This window comes from Mya arenaria, chromosome 12, assembly GCF_026914265.1.
Source record: "Mya arenaria isolate MELC-2E11 chromosome 12, ASM2691426v1".
Taxonomy (NCBI): domain Eukaryota; kingdom Metazoa; phylum Mollusca; class Bivalvia; order Myida; family Myidae; genus Mya; species Mya arenaria.
In genome coordinates, this window is record NC_069133.1 from 15,432,869 (window position 1) to 15,458,688 (window position 25,820).

At 35.4% G+C, this 25,820-nt stretch overlaps 2 protein-coding genes across 3 annotated transcripts; one reads left to right on the plus strand and one right to left on the minus strand.

Annotated features, from left to right (window-relative positions):
- The first annotated feature begins 1,734 nt into the window (after positions 1-1,734).
- Positions 1,735-9,670, plus strand: LOC128211347 (uncharacterized). 2 transcript variants are annotated; one of them, XM_052916037.1, is made up of 2 exons: positions 1,735-1,866; positions 8,033-9,670. In XM_052916037.1, the coding sequence occupies exons 1-2, from the start codon at positions 1,772-1,774 to the stop codon at positions 9,411-9,413; spliced, it is 1,476 nt and encodes a 491-aa protein (XP_052771997.1). In that variant the 5' UTR covers positions 1,735-1,771; the 3' UTR covers positions 9,414-9,670. The 2 variants fall into 2 exon arrangements, with proteins under 2 accessions (XP_052771997.1, XP_052771998.1); XM_052916038.1 differs by lacking the exon at positions 1,735-1,866 and adding an exon at positions 3,893-4,113.
- Positions 9,671-16,590: 6,920 nt separating this feature from the next.
- On the minus strand, positions 16,591-24,839 carry LOC128210488 (uncharacterized). The gene is made up of 2 exons (XM_052914834.1): positions 24,757-24,839; positions 16,591-17,971 (listed from the first exon to the last, which is right to left on the minus strand). The coding sequence occupies exons 1-2, from the start codon at positions 24,837-24,839 to the stop codon at positions 16,591-16,593; spliced, it is 1,464 nt and encodes a 487-aa protein (XP_052770794.1).
- Between the last annotated feature and the right edge of the window lie 981 nt (positions 24,840-25,820).

Below are 25,820 nucleotides of genomic sequence, written 5' to 3' on the forward strand. Positions count from 1 at the left end.
TCGGATATTATTGTATCACCCCAGTTGGTGTTAAAACATTTAAAAGCTCTAAATGCTTCTAAGGCGTGTGGTCCAGATAACTGCCATCCTTTCTTTTTAAAGCAATGTGCTGAAGAAATATACATACCGTTGAGCGAAATATTTCAGAAGTCGGTTACCACCGGGATCCTACCATGTGATTGGAAACTAGCAAATGTAACATGCATTTTTAAAAAAGGAGACAAAACAGACCCAGGAAATTACCGCCCCGTGTCATTGACTTCTGTGATTTGTAAACTGCTTGAGAAAATAATTCGGGCTGTTATAGTTGAACATTTGTCACGTCATAAACTTTTGTCAGACTGTCAGTATGGCTTTCGTAAGAACAGAAACACTATTATCCAACTACTGTCAGTATTGGAGGATTGGACTGAAGCAGTTGACAATAATATTCAAGTTGATACAATATACCTTGACTTTAGAAAAGCTTTTGATAGTGTACCTCACCGTAGACTTCTCAAGAAAGTAAATGCATATGGTATTTCTGAACAAATTTTGAACTGGCTTGAGAACTTTTTAAATGGACGCAAACAAAGAGTAGTTGTTGATGGTCAAAAATCTGAGTGGAATCCAGTTTTGTCAGGAATTCCCCAGGGCTCCATACTTGGGCCGATTCTTTTCATAATTTTCGTGAACGATATACCGGATGTAGTTGGATGCCTCTGTAAAATGTTTGCAGATGACTGTAAAATCTATAAAAATATTCTTTCCGCAACTGATCAACAACAGCTTCAGGAAGATATTGACCGTTTATGTCAGTGGAGTAAGGACTGGTTACTGAAATTTAATATTAAGAAATGTAAAATTGTGTCATTTGGTAATGAAAAATTTTACAATGACTATAACATGATAGATGAGAATGGAAATGTTCACAAACTTGCAAGGGATTTTTCTGAAAAAGACCTGGGTGTGCTCTTCACAAATAATTTGAATTTTGAAACCCACATTAATAATACAGTCAACAAAGTAAACAAAATCATTGGGCTTATTAGAAGGAAATTCACCTTCATGGACAAATCCTTGTTCTTAACATTGTACAAGTCTCTTGTTCGTTCCCACTTGGACTATGGAAATTTAATATACTTCCCATACACGAAGAAGTGTAAGCAAGTTCTGGAGAATGCGCAACGTAGAGCCACAAGACTAATACCTGAATTTCGTGGACTTTCCTATCAAGAACGATTGAAAGAACTGAATCTCCCAACATTGGACTACCGTAGAAAAAGATTTGACATGATACAAGTTTTCAAAATTATTCACGAAGTTGATGACATCAATGCAAGTGTATTTTTCAATTTTGCGGACAATAGTGGAACAAGAGGTCACTGTTTGAAGCTTGCAATGCCTAAAGCTCACAAGTCTATTCGATTAAATTCTTTTGGACATCGTACTATATCCATTTGGAACGGCCTTCCACATAATATTGTTACATGCAGCACCGTGAACAGTTTTAAATCACAACTGGATAAGTTATGGGCACACAAACGTTTTGATCTAAGTGATGTGTATTAATTTCATCAGCAAACAATCAGACTGGAGTAAATTTCAATATTTTCATTGATAAACAAAATCAGATCGGAGTGGAGATTTGCATAGAAGTAGTCTAAAGGGATCAACTAGCCTAAAGGGCTAAACATTTCCCTAGAAGACACAAGGTAGACACAAGGTAGTGGTAGATAAGAAACATACTGTTTATGGGCATGGAGACATTCAGAAGTGGGCGGGGTTCCCCATGAACAAATGTGACCAACATGGCAACAAACTAGAAGTCCACTGTGATGACCACCAGGAATTATGCTGCAGTATCTGTGTGGCCCTCAACCATAGGTGAGTGTTAAACATCAGAAAGTTTCTGTAATGTGTGTTTTAAGGGCCTTCTACAATAAACGTTGATGGAAAGATTGATGGTATATTATTCATACCATCGCCTCAAAGAACAAGGTCGTGCTTAGCTATCACTCTGACAAAGCATTTCTTTCGTTCGTGTGACAGGTCTTGTTAAGAAAAGAATGCTCATCAGAACATATCTATGTAAAAAGCACAATAAAAATATATGTGTTTTATTGAATTTATGTGGTAGCTGTACGTGCGTTGTCAACATCTCTCCATAGTCCACAACTTTAGACTTAAATGATTATGAAAATTCTTTAAATGGATTATTTTGAGAAACTCTAAAAAAAGAATATTGGTCATCTTGGGTAAAAAATTAGGTCACTAGACAAAATCTCAGTAAAACCTTATTAACACAGAGGCTGCTTTTTCATCTGATCGTTCTTTCTGCTGATCGTTCAGAAAATTTATCAAGAGCCGTATTCATAAAGCATTTTAAGTTATTTCCTAACTTAAGTCGATTTCTTAATTTTTTCATCGTCAATTAACAAGAAATGTATACGTGTATACTTTTCTTTTGTTTAATAAGGTAAATGAAAATAATGTATTTCGGAAATTCTTTCTTTTTATTTCATTTGACTGAAGAGATAGTAAAATTAGGAAAGTGACTAAAGTTAAGAAATGATTTATGAAGTTTTATGAATACCACCCCAGGTAATCAAAATGAATGATTGTGTTCATGATATTTAAAACTACAGAAACAAGCTCAGAAGTCAAAAGTTTAAACATGAAAGTCTCAATCACGTATGAATTAAAGTCAGATTAAGTAACAAACAGTGTCACTTGGTCAAATCTTGAAATACAACTTTTTTCTGGTCAAAATGATTCTGTTAATGAAATATTGTTCACTGATTTGAGTTTAAATTTTCTTTATTTTCCAACGATTGTAAATTCACTTATAAGACTAGATCTATATAACTTTCTTCACAATCGTTTTAAAATGCATACTAAATCACTCTCATTTGCACAATGTTGTGGGTGAAACCTTAGAAAATTCACTTTTCCGGCTTGGTGACCATACACCAATGCAGCCTTATGTAGTTGTCATTTACATCAGATTCTGGCCCTGTGGTCAAAAGTGACTTCGCCCCACGGGTCCCGGCTTTTTATAACTTAGTGAAAACTTTGTAAATCTTATTTTCTAAAACTGCAACGACCAGACGCTTGACATTTGGTATGCAGTGGCCATTGTAACCTCATGTATTATGGTCACTTACCCAGTTTGTTCACACTTATGCTGATGGGGTCAAAGCTGGCCATGCCTTTCTCTCAAATTACATGCCCCAGATCATTGATACTTGGTATGTAGCATCAATCCCAAATTGTTCAAATAATGTCTCTGAAATCAAAGCTGCCCACTCCCCTGGGCTTGAATTCATTTATATCGTAGGTCATTTCTTAACTTGTGTCCCTTTCCTAAAATATTCACAGTCAAATTTAAATAATAATGCAAGGGTTTTTAACATGAAGGCATGCAAATGAAAACAAAGCATAGAGGATCTCAAATGAGTGTTTATTTTGAATCAAATTTATTAAACGAGTTCATTTTAAAGCGACAAAAGCTTTGCCATAATAAATGACGAGTATAATAAATCACTATTTTGAGATTCTATTATAGCATGACTCAATTACGGGCGAAATCTAGGTCAAAGTTTCTTCACTCTCTCGTGTCCTAGAGCGAAGAATTTACACTGAGTGTACTAAGGTTGCGTCATCCGCAGGAAAAAATAGTACTACATAAACATATTTTATTTACAATAAAAAAACATGATTAATGTCTCAATTGTTAACTTTTTTTTCAAAGGTTTCACTTAAAAACAAAAATAGAACATATTTCCATCCATTTAAAATCAAGCAAATCAATAATTATGTCAATGTCATAACTGCGTGACGCCATTAGTAATCATGCGATAGTGTACATGTCATTGGGCGGTTGAAGTTTGAAAAGTCCGATCGTCAGCGTTACAGTCGCTTTCAGTAATGCGAATTCGCTTTGTAGCTGTTGGATTAAATCATGGATTTTTTTACATTTTGATGGATATACACAATAAATTTTACCTCCGTGAATTAGAGCACCAAAAATGTTGTAAAATCCAACAGAAAAAGTGATATTTCATGTGGAATCAGTGACTTTGGTCCTTGTTCACAGGAACATTGTTGTCATTCATGATTTAATTTGACGAGGTATTTTCTGGCGCTTTGATCAGGGGTCGTTTGTTTGGATTAAGCCCAGCCTTCTACACCATTCGTTTCATCGTAGAGCTGAGTTTGTTGACATCGACAGGATTTCTTTAGAAACATTGTTTCTGATGTTTGTTTACGTTTTTGACAGCGCGTATGAATACTTTTTTCTGTGATGCGGTTACCTAATTTGCATTGTTAATTACACTAGTTATATATGAAAAAATATTGCATGCGGTTATATCACTCATGCGCTTATGTTATAAGTCAATATAATATATTATAAGACCAGTGAGATACTTAAATCAGACACGACTTAAGCTAGAACATGACTTGAGATGTTTAAACCTCTAAGGCATCCACTGACTTTCTTAGCGATCACATTCTTCTCAGCAACCAGCAACCTCTATAGCAAGCAATGACTTCCTAACAACCAATTACTTCCTTATCAAACAACCAGTGACCTCCTAAGCAACCAATCACCTCTTGATCAATCAACTACTTACTAAGCAATCAATGATTTCATAAGCAACCAATGCTTTCCTCGGTAACCACTTTCTTCCTTAGCGGTCAATTACCACCTTAGCAACTAATTACTTCCTTTGCAACCACTTACTTCCTTAACAACCAATGATTAACATCCCTGGCTAACATTTTATTCCTTATCAAACAGCCAATGACCTCCTAAGCAACCAATCACCTCTTGATCAACCAACTTAACTTACAAAGCAACCAATGATTTCATAAGCAACCAATGTTTTTCTCAGAAAGCACTTTCTTTCTTAGCAGTAAATTACCTCCTTAGCAACCAATGAGTTATGACTTCCTTAGCAACAACTTTCTTTCTTACCAACCAATGACCTCCCTGACTAACATTAACTTACTTAGCGACAACTAACTTTTTTAACAACCAATGACTTCCTTTGCAACCACTTACTTCCATAGCAGCTTCCTATAGTCATTGCTACCAATCACTTTTTAGTAACAAATGATTCACACTTACTTATATTTATAGCAACACATTATTTTCTCAGCAACCAATGATTTTCTAATTTACTAGATAATTCCCGAACATTCATTTATCTTCTTAGTATTCATCGATTTTTCCTTTTTTCCGAAGCTCCTTAGCATCCCCTTACTTCCTTAGCAACCAAAGACTAATTTGAAACCATGACTTTCTTACTAACTACCTTCATTCATAGCAATGAATGAGGCCCTTTACAAATCAGTGACTTTCCCAGCAACCAATGTTTTCCTTAGCAACTACCTACATCAATAGGAACCAATGACTTCCCTAGCAACCAGTAACTTCCTAAGCACGCTCTGACCTTCGTTACCGATGACTTCCGAATCAACTTGTTTCATCTATAACAACCAATGGAATTTAAGGAGCCAATGACAACATAATACTACTTTTAGCAGTAATCTTCATCCGTATCAACCAATGACTTCCGTAGTAACCATCGTTTATCTAGCATCCAATAATTTCCTTAGCAACCACTTAAATCTTCCAATCACCAACGACTTTATTAGCAACAAAAGACTTCTTTAGCAAGCATTGACTACCTTAGCAACCAGGAAATTCCATGGCATCCACTCACTTCCTTAGTAACCAATGACTTCTTCAGAAAGCCACTATTCAAATTTGACATTTATTTTTGCCTGATATGGTGGATTTTCTTGTAATATTTGGGTTGTTAGTTTTTCTCAATGGTTTCACTCTTTTGTTAATTCAACGTTTCAACATTTAAACCAATATTTTTCATTAATAGCTATAAACTACTCTTTCATTTTAAAAGTGTTAATTTTTATTGTTGATATTTTAACTTTACGTAAACTTAATTCATCTATGATGTCCTTTTGTTTCCTAATGGCCCTGTAGGGTTTAATTATTTTTTCATCATTGAAACTGACCGATTCAACCACCTCATTTATTCTAGAATCATTAGCTTTTATTTTTGCGTCAAGAGAGTTATGTTGGGATCTTGTTGTGAACGGAGTTATCTTAAAATTGTGTTTAAATTTGATAACACAATACCATGCCTAGGAATATTTGATACATGTCTGTTTGGTTGTTTTGTAATTCTCAAGACATATGATTAAAAACATATGAATACAGTTTTCCATAAAAAGTTTCTTTTAACTAACTTCATTGGTTTGAATCAGTAAAAATCATATGTTTTTGTTTGAGATAAAAAATATGTAGTGGTAACAATTTAATCTTATGTCCTATGGTGTCTTGTAGTATGACTGGGAAACATAACAAACACAGTTTTTTAATCCAAATCACTGTGTTTTAATCCTGCACTGAATAAAGACCATTTCAGTAACAGCTAGGTATTGTTTCGTCGTTTTAGGTATGCAATATAACTTTTAATTATTATTTTTTTATTGCAATTTTGTTCATTTTCTCAATTAGGTGTTGATATTTTGACTACTCCAAATTCTTTGGATACTAATAAATTTTATCATAATAAATTAATGGCTTCAGTTGCATGTGAAGACGCGTATTGGTCTTTCCAGACCCACTTTTACCAGATATTTATAATCTTAAACATGTTAACAAGTCAAATTGAATGTAACAATAATGCTTAACAAATACAATCCAAGTATTAATAAAACGCTGGTGAAATACATTTTATACTACAGTTTCAATTTAACTTGTAAGAAATCATGACACTTGTGTCGCTTTTATCTGCATGTCTAAACTTGCAAAAATCACGACACGCGGGTCTCTTTATTTTAAGTATGTGGTTTCCACTCATCATAATGTAAAACGTTCCCTTACGATCATATGAAAACCATAATTGCACAATCTCATTAAAAGTTGTTTTATGCATTTTTTATAAGCAACTTAATCACTGCGCTATTTATCATCAGTGACTGGTAATTTATTTAATTAACGCTGACGATATTTACTAAGTTGTTAAGCAAAATCAATGACTACTGTTGCCAATATTTACTCGATTGTTAAGCACAAATCAATACATGTCCAACTTAATTTTCAACTAGGTCGTCAACATTTTCGTTTGCGCAACTTGATTATCAACTTTTCCGATCAAAAACACGTTTCGTTGATATTTCCGTTGTCTTTTCCGTCAGAGGGTCTTAGGCAAAACTGGGAAAAACGTGTAGTATGGAATATGTGGCTCACAAAAAGTTATACATATTAAAAACTATAAGTATTAAGCACTAAGTAGTATGCAATATGCCACGAGTTCACAAAAAATAGTTACATTTTTAAACCTTCTAGAATTGAGCGCGTCCGAAAAAGGTTCAAAACTTATTTGCTAGTCTGTAAATAGCATGATTGCACACGACTCACTACGCAAATCCTGATCCGAATGATTGTGTTGATAACACTTGAAATGGTGATCATTTTGTGTTTTTTGTACCTTATCTGACCAGAATGATTGTCTTCAATAAATATTGAATATGGGTCAACTCAGTTTAAAACTAGGTCACTATGACAATTTTTAGACAATAAACTTGTTTACGCAATGGAGGCGGTCTTTCATTATATCCTTGCCAAACTTAATTAGAATGATTAAGTTGATGAAGTATCATTCCAATATGAATGTTGGTAATCTCTGGCAAAAGTGTACACAAGTGAGTGAAAATGAAGTCATCATGACCTTCTTGTATTGTTCTGTGTTCTTCCATTTAGTTTGCGTTTTTCAATCAAAAGTAGGTACATGTATCTTGCTTACAGTTTAATCAGATTAACTGGTACTTGGTAGAGCGACTGTTTCAGGATGAAAAAGGTTAAACAATTGTTAAAGCCATGGTGACGTCATCGGCGTCGTTGAGCAAAATATTTTGAAGACATTCATTAGAAACGTGGTTCACATGTTGCCAGAGACAATTCGCTAGTGTACACAAGACCAGTAACTATTGTTTTAATAATTTCCAAATTTTTCAGGCTCTGTAGCAGCATTAGTCACCTGCCCGACCTGGCGAAAGGCGTCCTGAAAACAGCAGAATTCAACCAGCTCCCAGCAGCAGTGGACAAGATAAGGAGCATGCTTGATGAGCTCAAGAAGACAAGGATGAAAGACCAAGCTTCACTGGAGAACTCCTACAAGGACATCATAACTGAAATCAATGCTCTCCGCAATGATATAAACACCATCCTAGACCAGCTTCAGGAAAAGACAGTTAAACAGTTGGATAGTTTGATGAAATATTTAGAGAAAGATGTGAAAGATGATTTGGAAACTTGTGTAAATACGAATGACCAGCTCAAGACCATGGTGAATACACTACAGCAGAGTACTAGCAAACACAAGGAGATCAATCTTTACATAGGATTCAGAAAATGTCAGACCAAGTTGAATGAGACAAAGAGTCTGGTGCAAAAAATACAGAAAAAGCCAAAAGAAGGGATCAGGTTCAAATCTGATGAAAGTGTGTTATCATTTCTTAGAAACCTTGACAGCCTTGGCAATGTTGATAATGTACACTCCATGTCAAAAACAACAGATACCGTCCATGTGTATAAGATTCAAAGTCAACAACGCTATAATGTTAAAATAAAAGAAGACCAAAAAGATTGCTATATTGTAAGTATTTGTGAGTTGCCCAGTGGAGAGGTGGTCATTACTGACGAAATAAACATAAGAGTGAAGCTTTTGAACCAGCAATACAAGGTCATTGATCACTGTGATCTTCCTGCTACTCCTAAAGGTGTGTGTCATACTACTGGCAACGAGTTTGCTGTAGCTGTTGATAAGACTAAGGTTTTACATGAGGTCCACTTCCTTACAGTGACCAAAGGGCAGCTACAGACAGTGAGAAAGTTCACCACAAACCATAAGTGCCACACCATTGCCCACCACCATAGCCATATGTATGTGGGCTCCTATGATACCCTGTACCTGTACACAATGGATGGAGACCTAAAGAGGAAGATATATGAAGAAAAGTCTAGTGGCGGCACAGTGTATCGATTTGCTTTTAGTCCTGATGGAGAGAGAATTTATGTTGCAAATAGCCATGAACATAAATTAGTAACATTGGATAAAGTTGGACAAGTGCTATCTACATTAGAAGACCCTGAATTACAGTGGCATACTGGAGTATGTGTAAGCCCCAGTGGCCATGTGTTTGTGTGTGGTGCTAAGTCTCACACTGTTTTACAGGTAGACCGAGAAGGGAGACAGAAGCTGGCCACAGTTGTCAGGAAGGCTGATGGCTTGTATTCGCCGCGGTCAGTTTGGTTCAATGAACAAACCTCCAGCCTCATTGTTGGGAATGCTGATAGTGACAGTATCGTTGTTTTTAAGTTGTGTGTTGAGTTTTGAATCAGAGTTGTTATCCATGTGTATAACACATGTCAAATTTAGCAAGTGTTGTATTGTTTTAGTAGTAAATGTAACAGTTGTTCTTGCCAATTGTACTGTAAATATTATTTTATCATATTATAATATATTTCCAATTGTACAATAGTTTATGTATTGCATACGTCATTATACATGTAAATATATCAATTTAATATGCTGATATGTAGTGTATGAACTAAGCAATCGAGCAACTTGCGGTACTTGCTCTGGTATTTCGACCTGACGGAAATGACGATTACTTAGATAATTAAGTCTTCAAACGGTGAGAACCCACGTACCTTTATGCTGTTGTTGAATGGCATAATTAACATAGAAAACAATGAGGACGTGTGTGTGTGTTTTACAAGAATCATAACCCTGTCACCATCTGTTACCTAAGTGTCTTCCATGATTTGATAATTGCGTGTTTTTTGGTTCTTTAGCTGTCCTTGAACGGAGGCGGGAAAGCTTATGCGATAGCGCGGTGCCGGTCGTCCGTGCATTTTGCGTCCGTGTGTCCGTAAACAATTACATGAAAACGCGATAAAGTCTTTAGTTTGGATTGTATCTCAATAAAACGTATACAGTAGTAAGATATCCATAAGTGATTGGTTTCTTTTGAAGCACTAGCTAGGTCCACCAATGCATGACTGGATTATGGCCCTTGAAATTGTAGAGATTGCTATAATACAGCTTGTAAACACAATAGGGACTTCCCGGTTAGCTCAATCGGTAGAGCGTTGGACTCTGAATTGGACAACCCGGGTTCGATTCCCGGGCGGACCAGGTCATTTCTGTTGTGATTGGTTATGAAATTCTTTCTACGGCCATTCGCACTGTACCACTGCCCCTTGCATGTACAGAAGTTGTCAGTTCCTTGCAGAGGTGAAGGCACCCAGTACTGGTTCTGCCCAGGATAGGTGTGCGGTGGTTGAACTGTCACTCTGGGTCCCTACAATGTGCTCACGCCGGGACCCGGAGTATAAACTACTAACACCACCATAGGGACTTCATTCCTTAACTGATCTTCACAAAACTTCAACAGTAGCTCGATATTGGTTAGAAAACAGTACGGATCCGCCGATGCATGACTTGATGATGGCCATTGAAATTGTCAAAATGGTTAATGAACACAAAAGAGCGTCCATTTATTAGCCAATGTTTACTAACCTTATACAGTAATTAGATATTGACATAATCATCGTACCTTTTGAAAAAAAAGCCAGAGCCACCCATGCATGACTTGGTTTCGGTCCTTGCAATAGATAAAATTGTTATAATTAAGGTTGTGAACAGAATAGAGCCTTCAGTTCTTATTTGATCTTCCCAAAATTTGGATAGTAGTTAGCTATCCATGAGGTCTCGTTTCCGTGCAAAAACAGCCAGATCCGCACATGTATGACAAGATTATGGCCCTTGAAATTGGCAACATTTCTGTAGTTAATAGAGCCTTTATCATAATCCAGTGTTCTCTAAAACTTTAATGTCAATGCTAGTCTACAGTTTGACCCAAACAGTAAAATGTCTCTCGATTCAACTATTAAGAAACATATCTGATCGAGTACTAAACCACGCCAGCTACCCAAAGTATCGGTGGTGCATATATAAGGAGCGGTCGACGGTTACGAGGTGCACCTGCAGTGTGTCTTTCGTTTATATTTTCAAACTTGAGTATGACTTATATTAAATCTGATGATTTTATTAAATGAAAATGTTTTGAAAATCGGAGATTGATTATGTGGTGCCGTGTAAGAACATTTATACTACAGGTTGGCTACAATTTTGTTTCAATATTGCCCGAACCGTGCTACCAGGAGCCTTTTCCCCGATTCGGACATGTCCAAAGTCTATAACCTGCTGGTATTTCAACTACACTCCGGTGCATATAAACACTGTAAACATTTGGGGCATGCAAATAGAACTGTTATGCATAGTCATAACGCCGGCAAACATAAATCAAAGCGCTGCAAGACTGTCGGTGACGTAACTGAAGCAAGCAAACACTACCGCAAAGTTCTTTCAAATGAAACGTGATCAAATGATTTCATACAAATGATGAACACTCTTTAAGGTAGATGAAGAAGGATAAATGTGATTATAATAAGCACAAATATATTGGCCCTACTTAATCATGTATCCAATGGCCTACAAGATTCTTAATTCAAATTTCCTAATTTTGAACCGCTTTAAATTAGTTAAATGCATATTCATTATGTTAAATTTGCTTCAATTTATGACGTCGCTTATAACAGTTTCAGTAAGCAATTACATTCCTTCATTTCAATAGGGTCTGTTGAAGCCAATGTCTTTAAAATGCAAATACAATACATACTATACCCAAGATTCAAGGGACATAATAAAAATATAACTTTAAAATGATGCTCTTTCAAGCCTAAAAATGCCTCCCAGAACTTCTATCAACAGAGTCCACATATCTACAAAATTTGTGCTCGAGTTACTTTCTTTGATATAAAAGTGAAAACAAATCTGCATGGTGCTGTGGCATCATATCATGAAAAAAACTAACATCTTCAAAATTTGTTTTCTAGTTTGTTTTTATTATAAAAGTGTTAATAAATCTGCATGGTGCTGAAGAAAAAAAACTAATGTCTTAAATTTCAAACCTGCAGCATTAATTAGCGCCATGTTGTCAAGAATATCTGGACAATTGAATGAAATATGCATGTACCGAAATGACAGCTGGTTTTTCATTGACAAAAGATGCCTTTGAGGCAGTTTTAAGATTATGCTATTCAAAGTACGAGGGTAGTTGGTACAGTTTTCACTCATATTCAGATGACGGCTGATATTTGCTGATAAACATGTATCCTCTTAGCAGCAGGGAATAAGTAAATGACATAGTTTTAATGTCCAATATTGGAGATGTGACCTTGACCTCCAAATCCAAAGGGGTCATCTGCTGGTCACCCCAAACCTAAATTTCAAGTTTGAATGCCATGGGTGCAGACTTTGTCGAGTTGTCACACAGGCAAGCTTTTTGCGTTCAATGGTCTGTGACAAATCAATAGGGCTCACCTACTGATCAGGCCCAACCCCAAAGTCAAGTTGTTCAAGGGCCATGGGTGCAGGCTTTGTCCAGTCATTATTAGTACAACCTTTAAGCATTCAAGGTCACTGTGACCTTGACTTTGTACCCAATGACCCCTTAAATCAATAGGATCTTCTAATAGTCAGACTTAGCCTCCATGTTGAGTTTGAGGGCCATAGGTGCAGGCATTGTCAACTTATCAGTCAGATGTATGGTTTGACACCTTCCTGTTCAAGGTCACTGTGACCTTTGACCATATTACCCCTAAAATCAAAAGGGGTCATTGTAGAGTTATCACCCGAGTTATTTTTGTTTATTATGTTAATTAACTTACACTACATACAACAAGTACCATTTTGATATTTTCGAATGCTCATTTGGGCAAATATTATTCATGGTGCAGTGAAAAAATTCTTTTTTCTCATGGTTATTTAAATTTAGAATTGATAGGAGGGAACATCACTATGTAGTTTCATGTTCATAGTCAGATCAAAACCCATGTACATGCCCAAATGAGCATTCGAAAATATCAAAATGGTACTTGTTGTATGTAGTGTAAGTTAATTAACATAATAAACAAAAATATTTAATCAATTTCAATTTATTATGCCCCTTTCAAATAAGAGGAGTATATTGCTTTGCACATGTTGGCCGCTACGTCCGTCTGTCTGACAGTAGACCAAAGCTTTTCCGGGTGATAACTCTACAATTCCTAGACCTATTGTCAAACTTGACATGAAAGTTTGGTTTAACCAGTAGATGACCCCTTTTGATTTTAGGGGTAATATGGTCAAAGGTCACAGTGACCTTGAACAGGAAGGTGTCAAACCATACATCTGACTGATAAGTTGACAATGCCTGCACCTATGGCCCTCAAACTCAACATGGAGGCTAAGTCTGACTATTAGAAGATCCTATTGATTTAAGGGGTCATTGGGTACAAAGTCAAGGTCACAGTGACCTTGAATGCTTAAAGGTTGTACTAATAATGACTGGACAAAGCCTGCACCCATGGCCCTTGAACAACTTGACTTTGGGGTTGGGCCTGATCAGTAGGTGAGCCCTATTGATTTGTCACAGACCATTGAACGCAAAAAGCTTGCCTGTGTGACAACTCGACAAAGTCTGCACCCATGGCATTCAAACTTGAAATTTAGGTTTGGGGTGACCAGCAGATGACCCCTTTGGATTTGGAGGTCAAGGTCACATCTCCAATATTGGACATTAAAACTATGTCATTTACTTATTCCCTGCTGCTAAGAGGATACATGTTTATCAGTAAATATCAGCCGTCATCTGAATATGAGTGAAAACTGTACCAACTACCCTCGTACTTTGAATAGCATAATCTTAAAACTGCCTCAAAGGCATCTTTTGTCAATGAAAAACCAGCTGTCATTTCGGTACATGCATATTTCATTCAATTGTCCAGATATTCTTGACAACATGGCGCTAATTAATGCTGCAGGTTTGAAATTTAAGACATTAGTTTTTTTTCTTCAGCACCATGCAGATTTATTAACACTTTTATAATAAAAACAAACTAGAAAACAAATTTTGAAGATGTTAGTTTTTTTCATGATATGATGCCACAGCACCATGCAGATTTGTTTTCACTTTTATATCAAAGAAAGTAACTCGAGCACAAATTTTGTAGATATGTGGACTCTGTTGATAGAAGTTCTGGGAGGCATTTTTAGGCTTGAAAGAGCATCATTTTAAAGTTATATTTTTATTATGTCCCTTGAATCTTGGGTATAGTATGTATTGTATTTGCATTTTAAAGACATTGGCTTCAACAGACCCTATTGAAATGAAGGAATGTAATTGCTTACTGAAACTGTTATAAGCGACGTCATAAATCGAAGCAAATTTAACATAATGAATATGCATTTAACTAATTTAAAGCGGTTCAAAATTAGGAAATTTGAATTAAGAATCTTGTAGGCCATTGGATACATGATTAAGTAGGGCCAATATATTTGTGCTTATTATAATCACATTTATCCTTCTTCATCTACCTTAAAGAGTGTTCATCATTTGTATGAAATCATTTGATCACGTTTCATTTGAAAGAACTTTGCGGTAGTGTTTGCTTGCTTCAGTTACGTCACCGACAGTCTTGCAGCGCTTTGATTTATGTTTGCCGGCGTTATGACTATGCATAACAGTTCTATTTGCATGCCCCAAATGTTTACAGTGTTTATATGCACCGGAGTGTAGTTGAAATACCAGCAGGTTATAGACTTTGGACATGTCCGAATCGGGGAAAAGGCTCCTGGTAGCACGGTTCGGGCAATATTGAAACAAAATTGTAGCCAACCTGTAGTATAAATGTTCTTACACGGCACCACATAATCAATCTCCGATTTTCAAAACATTTTCATTTAATAAAATCATCAGATTTAATATAAGTCATACTCAAGTTTGAAAATATAAACGAAAGACACACTGCAGGTGCACCTCGTAACCGTCGACCGCTCCTTATATATGCACCACCGATACTTTGGGTAGCTGGCGTGGTTTAGTACTCGATCAGATATGTTTCTTAATAGTTGAATCGAGAGACATTTTACTGTTTGGGTCAAACTGTAGACTAGCATTGACATTAAAGTTTTAGAGAACACTGGATTATGATAAAGGCTCTATTAACTACAGAAATGTTGCCAATTTCAAGGGCCATAATCTTGTCATACATGTGCGGATCTGGCTGTTTTTGCACGGAAACGAGACCTCATGGATAGCTAACTACTATCCAAATTTTGGGAAGATCAAATAAGAACTGAAGGCTCTATTCTGTTCACAACCTTAATTATAACAATTTTATCTATTGCAAGGACCGAAACCAAGTCATGCATGGGTGGCTCTGGCTTTTTTTTCAAAAGGTACGATGATTATGTCAATATCTAATTACTGTATAAGGTTAGTAAACATTGGCTAATAAATGGACGCTCTTTTGTGTTCATTAACCATTTTGACAATTTCAATGGCCATCATCAAGTCATGCATCGGCGGATCCGTACTGTTTTCTAACCAATATCGAGCTACTGTTGAAGTTTTGTGAAGATCAGTTAAGGAATGAAGTCCCTATGGTGGTGTTAGTAGTTTATACTCCGGGTCCCGGCGTGAGCACATTGTAGGGACCCAGAGTGACAGTTCAACCACCGCACACCTATCCTGGGCAGAACCAGTACTGGGTGCCTTCACCTCTGCAAGGAACTGACAACTTCTGTACATGCAAGGGGCAGTGGTACAGTGCGAATGGCCGTAGAAAGAATTTCATAACCAATCACAACAGAAATGACCTGGTCCGCCCGGGAATCGAACCCGGGTTGTCCAATTCAGAGTCCAACGCTCTACCGATTGAGCTAACCGGGAAGTCCCTATTGTGTTTACAAGCTGTATTATAGCAATCTCTACAATTTCAAGGGCCATAATCCAGTCATGCATTGGTGGACCTAGCTAGTGCTTCAAAAGAAACCAATCACTTATGGATATCTTACTACTGTATACGTTTTATTGAGATACAATCCAAACTAAAGACTTTATCGCGTTTTCATGTAATTGTTTACGGACACACGGACGCAAAATGCACGGACGACCGGCACCGCGCTATCGCATAAGCTTTCCCGCCTCCGTTCAAGGACAGCTAAAGAACCAAAAAACACGCAATTATCAAATCATGGAAGACACTTAGGTAACAGATGGTGACAGGGTTATGATTCTTGTAAAACACACACACACGTCCTCATTGTTTTCTATGTTAATTATGCCATTCAACAACAGCATAAAGGTACGTGGGTTCTCACCGTTTGAAGACTTAATTATCTAAGTAATCGTCATTTCCGTCAGGTCGACATACCAGAGCAAGTACCGCAAGTTGCTCGATTGCTTAGTTCATACACTACATATCAGCATATTAAATTGATATATTTACATGTATAATGACGTATGCAATACATAAACTATTGTACAATTGGAAATATATTATAATATGATAAAATAATATTTACAGTACAATTGGCAAGAACAACTGTTACATTTACTACTAAAACAATACAACACTTGCTAAATTTGACATGTGTTATACACATGGATAACAACTCTGATTCAAAACTCAACACACAACTTAAAAACAACGATACTGTCACTATCAGCATTCCCAACAATGAGGCTGGAGGTTTGTTCATTGAACCAAACTGACCGCGGCGAATACAAGCCATCAGCCTTCCTGACAACTGTGGCCAGCTTCTGTCTCCCTTCTCGGTCTACCTGTAAAACAGTGTGAGACTTAGCACCACACACAAACACATGGCCACTGGGGCTTACACATACTCCAGTATGCCACTGTAATTCAGGGTCTTCTAATGTAGATAGCACTTGTCCAACTTTATCCAGTGTTACTAATTTATGTTCATGGCTATTTGCAACATAAATTCTCTCTCCATCAGGACTAAAAGCAAATCGATACACTGTGCCGCCACTAGACTTTTCTTCATATATCTTCCTCTTTAGGTCTCCATCCATTGTGTACAGGTACAGGGTATCATAGGAGCCCACATACATATGGCTATGGTGGTGGGCAATGGTGTGGCACTTATGGTTTGTGGTGAACTTTCTCACTGTCTGTAGCTGCCCTTTGGTCACTGTAAGGAAGTGGACCTCATGTAAAACCTTAGTCTTATCAACAGCTACAGCAAACTCGTTGCCAGTAGTATGACACACACCTTTAGGAGTAGCAGGAAGATCACAGTGATCAATGACCTTGTATTGCTGGTTCAAAAGCTTCACTCTTATGTTTATTTCGTCAGTAATGACCACCTCTCCACTGGGCAACTCACAAATACTTACAATATAGCAATCTTTTTGGTCTTCTTTTATTTTAACATTATAGCGTTGTTGACTTTGAATCTTATACACATGGACGGTATCTGTTGTTTTTGACATGGAGTGTACATTATCAACATTGCCAAGGCTGTCAAGGTTTCTAAGAAAAGATAACACACTTTCATCAGATTTGAACCTGATCCCTTCTTTTGGCTTTTTCTGTATTTTTTGCACCAGACTCTTTGTCTCATTCAACTTGGTCTGACATTTTCTGAATCCTATGTAAAGATTGATCTCCTTGTGTTTGCTAGTACTCTGCTGTAGTGTATTCACCATGGTCTTGAGCTGGTCATTCGTATTTACACAAGTTTCCAAATCATCTTTCACATCTTTCTCTAAATATTTCATCAAACTATCCAACTGTTTAACTGTCTTTTCCTGAAGCTGGTCTAGGATGGTGTTTATATCATTGCGGAGAGCATTGATTTCAGTTATGATGTCCTTGTAGGAGTTCTCCAGTAAAGCTTGGTCTTTCATCCTTGTCTTCTTGAGCTCATCAAGCATGCTCCTTATCTTGTCCACTGCTGCTGGGAGCTGGTTGAATTCTGCTGTTTTCAGGACGCCTTTCGCCAGGTCGGGCAGGTGACTAATGCTGCTACAGAGCCTGAAAAATTTGGAAATTATTAAAACAATAGTTACTGGTCTTGTGTACACTAGCGAATTGTCTCTGGCAACATGTGAACCACGTTTCTATGGAATGTCTTCAAAATATTTTGCTCAACGACGCCGATGACGTCACCATGGCTTTAACAATTGTTTAACCTTTTTCATCCTGAAACAGTCGCTCTACCAAGTACCAGTTAATCTGATTAAACTGTAAGCAAGATACATGTACCTACTTTTGATTGAAAAACGCAAACTAAATGGAAGAACACAGAACAATACAAGAAGGTCATGATGACTTCATTTTCACTCACTTGTGTACACTTTTGCCAGAGATTACCAACATTCATATTGGAATGATACTTCATCAACTCAATCATTCTAATTAAGTTTGGCAAGGATATAATGAAAGACCGCCTCCATTGCGTAAACAAGTTTATTGTCTAAAAATTGTCATAGTGACCTAGTTTTAAACTGAGTTGGCCCATATTCAATATTTATTGAAGACAATCATTCTGGTCAGATAAGGTACAAAAAACACAAAATGATCACCATTTCAAGTTTTATCAACACAATCATTCGGATCAGGATTTGCGTAGTGAGTCGTGTGCAATCATGCTATTTACAGACTAGCAAATAAGTTTTGAACCTTCTTCGGACGCGCTCAATTCTAGAAGGTTTAAAAATGTAACTATTTTTTTGTGAACTCGTGGCATATTGCATACTACTTAGTGCTTAATACTTATAGTTTTTAATATGTATAACTTTTTGTGAGCCACATATTCCATACTACACGTTTTTCCCAGTTTTGCCTAAGACCCTCTGACGGAAAAGGCAACGGAAATATCAACGAAACGTGTTTTTGATCGGAAAAGTTGATAATCAAGTTGCGCAAACGAAAATGTTGACGACCTAGTTGAAAATTAAGTTGGACATGTATTGATTTGTGCTTAACAATCGAGTAAATATTGGCAACAGTAGTCATTGATTTTGCTTAACAACTTAGTAAATATCGTCAGCGTTAATTAAATAAATTACCAGTCACTGATGATAAATAGCGCAGTGATTAAGTTGCTTATAAAAAATGCATAAAACAACTTTTTATGAGATTGTGCAATTATGGTTTTCATATGATCGTAAGGGAACGTTTTACATTATGATGAGTGGAAACCACATACTTAAAATAAAGAGACCCGCGTGTCGTGATTTTTGCAAGTTTAGACATGCAGATAAAAGCGACACAAGTGTCATGATTTCTTACAAGTTAAATTGAAACTGTAGTATAAAATGTATTTCACCAGCGTTTTATTAATACTTGGATTGTATTTGTTAAGCATTATTGTTACATTCATTTGACTTGTTAACATGTTTAAGATTATAAATATCTGGTAAAAGTGGGTCTGGAAAGACCAATACGCGTCTTCACATGCAACTGAAGCCATTAATTTATTATGATAAAATTTATTAGTATCCAAAGAATTTGGAGTAGTCAAAATATCAACACCTAATTGAGAAAATGAACAAAATTGCAATAAAAAAATAATAATTAAAAGTTATATTGCATACCTAAAACGACGAAACAATACCTAGCTGTTACTGAAATGGTCTTTATTCAGTGCAGGATTAAAACACAGTGATTTGGATTAAAAAACTGTGTTTGTTATGTTTCCCAGTCATACTACAAGACACCATAGGACATAAGATTAAATTGTTACCACTACATATTTTTTATCTCAAACAAAAACATATGATTTTTACTGATTCAAACCAATGAAGTTAGTTAAAAGAAACTTTTTATGGAAAACTGTATTCATATGTTTTTAATCATATGTCTTGAGAATTACAAAACAACCAAACAGACATGTATCAAATATTCCTAGGCATGGTATTGTGTTATCAAATTTAAACACAATTTTAAGATAACTCCGTTCACAACAAGATCCCAACATAACTCTCTTGACGCAAAAATAAAAGCTAATGATTCTAGAATAAATGAGGTGGTTGAATCGGTCAGTTTCAATGATGAAAAAATAGTTTATGTAAAGTTAAAATATCAACAATAAAAGTTAACACTTTTAAAATGAAAGAGTAGTTTATAGTAAAACTCGTCGTAATTTTGATAAGAACATAACTAATCATGCAAAAAAGAAAAAATGGTTTAACGAAGAATGTTACCGCGCTAGAAAACAATATACGATTGCAAGAAATGTGTTTTTAAAAAATAAAACAAACGAAAATAGACAACATTTTGTAAACACTAAAGCTAATTATAACCGAGTTAAGCGAAGAGAAAAGAATAAATTTAAAACTAGAGAAAAGAATACACTACGTAATTTAGCAACAAAACAACCAAGACAATTCTGGAAAAAGATCAAACAGCAATACAAAAGCAATACAATGTAATAGTAATGCCGAAAATCTAAGTGTTGACGACTTATACTCTCATTTTGAAACCTTGTATGGTACTGAATCATATACCAATACTGACAATGATACCCATAATCCGATTATTAATTATGACGAAGAATTGGACATAGATATAAACTACGATGAACTTAAACACGCCGTTTTTTCTCAAAATAATAATAAAAGTTCGGGCAATGATAACTTAATCGCAGAAATTTTTGAACATTCTTTCGATCAAACATCTGGATTTCTACTCAAACTATTTAATACTCTATTTAATAACGGCGAATATCCAAACTCATGGGGACTGGGCATAATTGTACCAATCTTCAAAGGAGGGGACATAGAGGATCCCAAAAACTACAGAGGAATCACTCTGATAAATATTATAGGAAAAATATATTCACAGGTACTATTAAATAGGCTCACAAAATGGTCACAAGAACATGAAAAAAATATAACGAATCAGTTTGGTTTTCAAAAGGGAAAGTCTACAGTTGATTGTATTTTCATTTTACAGTCAATTATTTCTAAAACACTTAGCTCGAAAAAGAAATTGTATTGTGCGTTTTTAGATTATGAAAAATGTTTCGATAAAATAGATAGATTACATCTATGGCAAAAACTACTAAACGAAAATGTGAGTTCAAAAATGGTAAAGGCGCTTCAAGCTATGTATAGCGTTGTCAAATCTTGTGTACGGTATAATTCGAACACATTACGGTATTTTGAATCAAATATCGGTGTTAAACAAGGGGATCCAAGTTCCAGTCTAATGTTTTTATTTTTCGTGAACGACATTATAAATAATATTAACGCTGATATAGCTGGTATTTTTACAGCAAATGAAATCAAGATATTTCTGTTACTCTTTGCAGATGATGCGGTGTTATTCGCTCAAACACCAGAAGCATTACAGTCTATTTTAAATGACCTGGAACGATATTGCAATGACTGGGGACTAAAAATATATACCACCAAAACAAAAGTTATGATATTTGAAAATGGACGTCACACAAACAATGAATTCTTACTCTGTAATACTATACTAGACGTTGTAAAATCCTTCAAATATTTGGGCATCCACTTCTTTAAAAATGGCAATTGGTTTAGAACACAAAAGCGACTAGCACAGCACGCTTCATACGCACTCCATAACTTATTTATCGTTTTCAACCAAATCGAGTTACATTCAATTGATAAATGCAAACTATTCGACAGTCTTGTTTCACCAATTATTAACTATAGTGCAGAGGTATGGGGAAACCACGAATCTAAAAATATAGAAATAATCCATTGTAAATTTCTCCGACAAATTTAAACGTAAAAAAGTCGACCAATTTAGACGGATTATACGGTGAACTTGGGCGCTTCCCTATGATAATAGCTAGGCGATTAATAATGATAAAATATTGGATTAAAATATTAAAATCAAATAATGCGTTATTGGTAAATGCATATACATTTCTCAAGACTGACGCTGATAACAATAACATATATGGAGGCAAAAATTGGGCTAATCAAATTAAAGTAATATTAAACCAAATAGGTATGACAAACATCTGGCAAAATCAATACACTGCTGATATCAGCTTTGAATTAATTAAACAACGCATCGTCGATATATATTTATAAGCAAACTTGGTATGCAAACATTAACAACTCAAGTAGACTATCATCATACGCAAGGTTTAAGCATGACTTTCAGTTTGAAAAATATCTAAACTGCGTTAATGAAAATAAATATAGAATAGCTATTACAAAATTTAAACTTTCGTCACACGACCTAGCCATTGAAACTGGAAGGTATATAAACATTATAAGATCGGAACGTATATGCTTACACTGTAACATGAATGTAGTAGAAAGTGAGTATCATTTCTTACTCGTATGTCCTAAATACAAACTCCTCCGACAACAATATCTCAAACCTTATTATAACTCGTGGCCGAATCTTAATAAATTTGACAATCTTTTGTCATCAACATCTGTTCACTGTATTAACAACTTAGCGAAGTTTATCTATTTCGCATTTTGCCTTAGAACAAATGCTACAGCAATAACACTTCATTATTGATCATTTATCTGAATGTAAATCTTAGCGTATTGAAATATGTAATTTGTCACTATGTCTTTTTGTAACATGACACCTACTTTCTTGAATGTTTGACCTCTCTGTAAATAATCTGTGTCTTCATTGTTCCATATTGTACTTTATTATATGGCTATAAATGTGCACATGCCGTTTAATGCTGAATAAAGATATGTTATGTTATGTTATGTTATGTTTGCAAGGAAAGGGCAATCAAATTCTGGTTAAAGATTATGAAAAATGGTGACTCTCCGATGAATTATATGTATCTCGATCAGTGTAATAATATTAATGGCCCTTGCTGGGCGACTAAGATGAAATCTATTATAAACCATTTAGGATTAAATTTTCTTACTGATAATTTTGATGTACATGCCGAATACTTTCCTTTGTTAAAAGCTAGACTCCGTGACCAGTTTATCCAAGATTGGCGCGGATCGATAAATAGCATGACTAAATTAGAAACATATTGCTCACTGAAAACAAATTTTGAATACGAAGAATATCTTGATAGAATTGAAAACGATAATTTACGCAAACATTTTTCTTCCATGAGATTGTCTGCTCACAAGTTAGAAATTGAAGTCGGCAGATATACCGGTATTGCCAGAGAAAACAGACTTTGCAAATGCTGTAACGCTAATGTTATAGAAAATGAATACCATTTTGTATTATGCTGTAGTAAATTTAGACTCTTGCGCTTAAAATACCTAGGAAATATATCATGGCCAAATTTAAATATGTTTAAACGACTAATGTTCAGCAAAAGACAAACAAAGATAGCAGTCTACATTAAAGAAGCCATGAATTTAAGAAATACTTTCCTTGTACAATAGTAATCCTCCTTATGTTAATTTCTGCCTTTTCCTTCTAAGTGTTTAACAATTTATATTTTCATATTTAATTACATGATGTATATTTATTATTATTCCGTTACTTTTTATAGTTGATTTATGTTTTTGCCATATTTATGTTGTTAATGGCCAAAGGCTATTCTATGCCGATCTGCCAATAAACTTTGAAACTTGAATGTATCGTTAATTGATTGTAAGCCAAAAATCAATGTTTAACTTAATTTAGTAAATTTTGCCAGATAGTTCTGCCGTGACTTGCGGAATTCCGCTACTAAATTCCTCTATTTTTCGCAGCCTCACGTTCTTTCATTCCAAAATCTTGCATTTTCATGCTATTTTCTGCCAAATTACGCTAATTCTAGCGGAACTCGATTTCATGTATAAAACATTGTGTTTTTCTTACATCAAGAGTTCTGACAAGAGATTTTCTTGAGTCACGGTGCATATTTATTATTTAGGTTTTCTAAATAAGCAGAACTCCTATGCTGTATGAATAGTAATGTAATGGGATTACATTGTATTTTTGGCTTGGCATTGATATTTAATGTTTATTTCTAAGAATGAAATAACTGATGAAATGATATTGATATTTGCATAACATAAATTGCTGGAAGTAATATTTAATGAGTTATATGCAAATAAATTACATATATGAACTGTTATTCCAGACTTTGTACTAATATCTATGTGATTAGAGTCAAATGTAATACGTCATGCTACCACATAATCGCTTGAACGTCACATTACGTACTATTAATTCTAGAAAAGTCAAACGGTGCGGAATGTAATGTTTTGGTGAAAATGTGAATAATTAAGCGTGGGAATATCTGAAATTTGGCAATAACAATGTCAAATTATGCATTTAACCAACATAATAACATTATTTAGTATGAATCATATTGAAGAATTATATTTATAAACTATAGACACACTGTTTAGTGTGAAATGCTTTGTTTAAAAACTGTTTTATTTCATGATAACAAACATAAAAAAACAGTTATTTATACGAAATATAATTTCCTACGTTTGAGTAAAACCAATTAGAAGGCAATTATTTTCCCTTGTTTGTAATGTAATAACCGCCAAGTGGCGATTTATAAGCACGAGGAATTTGTGCGCATATGAATGTAAAGGCATTCAGCTGAAGGGAACCGATCCGCTCACATCGATTCAATTGATTGTTAAATTTTACAAGAAAATGTTTATTGTGAAAGTTTTCTGTTACTATGCAATTTCATCATATGAATAATCAATCTGGTTTCATTTGTCTTCAAAGAACATAACCATGTAATATACATTTGTATAACTTGATAAAGGACGTATACATGAATCATAAAAATGACGTTTTCTATACATCTTTGTTAAGGAGCTTATGGGTGATGAGGCCCGACATCTAGTGGTACGAGACAAATCCTGTAAATCTGGATGACAAACGGGCAGAGGTTTCTGAGTTTTCCCGAGAAGGAGGTTTTTATCTCAGCGTTCCTCGGCCAGTCGACCACGTCTGTAAGCTCCATTTTTGTCAAGTATGTTGTCACCTAGTCATACTTTGCTCATGTTGCAAGTCCATGCTGTATGTGTTTAATAAATAATAATCCGTTTCCCCACTGAGACTTCCAAAATAATACTATTGAAAAGTATTGATTTTGTTGCTTTCTATAGGAGGTTATGGAATGGTATTCAGGGAACTGTATTTTTTTGAGTAAATTATTACAAAGAAAAACTACTACATTGCGATATTCGGGGATTTGCCTTTACCCGAATTAAAAAAATCACAATAATAGTCACAGACACAGGAAAGAGTCTCAAAACATGCTTATTTCCGTAGTTTGAAACACAACCCCAATTACCTACTGAAATTGAATAAGTTAAGAGTACATATTGTGACTGATTGTTTTAGACGTTAAACGATTACATACAAAAGTGTTTTTTATTATGGTTATTAAAACATTTCTTCATTAAGAGCAAGCCGTTGGGCTTTTGAGATACCTTGAATGATACACCTCTTCACTCCCGATTCCTTGTGCCAGTCGCCTGACAAAAAGGCAATCGGTACGCATCAATTTAACTAGCTGCTAGGTCAGCAACCAAGCCATATCAGAACAAACCCCGTTTGGGAATCGAACCTTTCACCCTCCGCTCCCTAGGCGGACGTACGTCTTTACCACGGAGGCGGTTTCAAACACGAAACTGTGAGCATTATCACAACAACAACGAAGACAATAGTTAAACGTTCTCGTGAAAATAAAATCCCCAACTTAACGAAGATACATGCGTGTGCATGAATAAAACACATCTGGTTGGTAGTTGGATATTCGCGAATTACCGACTGGCTCATGTACGAAAATTGCGAAATAAACAGTGTGTGTAGCATGAGTAAAAAAGACAAAAACGTGATATTTCTTTACAATTTTTACTAGAGAAGGTAGTATCTGAATCCCAACTCCCGACTGGCGAATGTATGGATAAGGGTGATTTAAAACATTGTTTGTTACGAA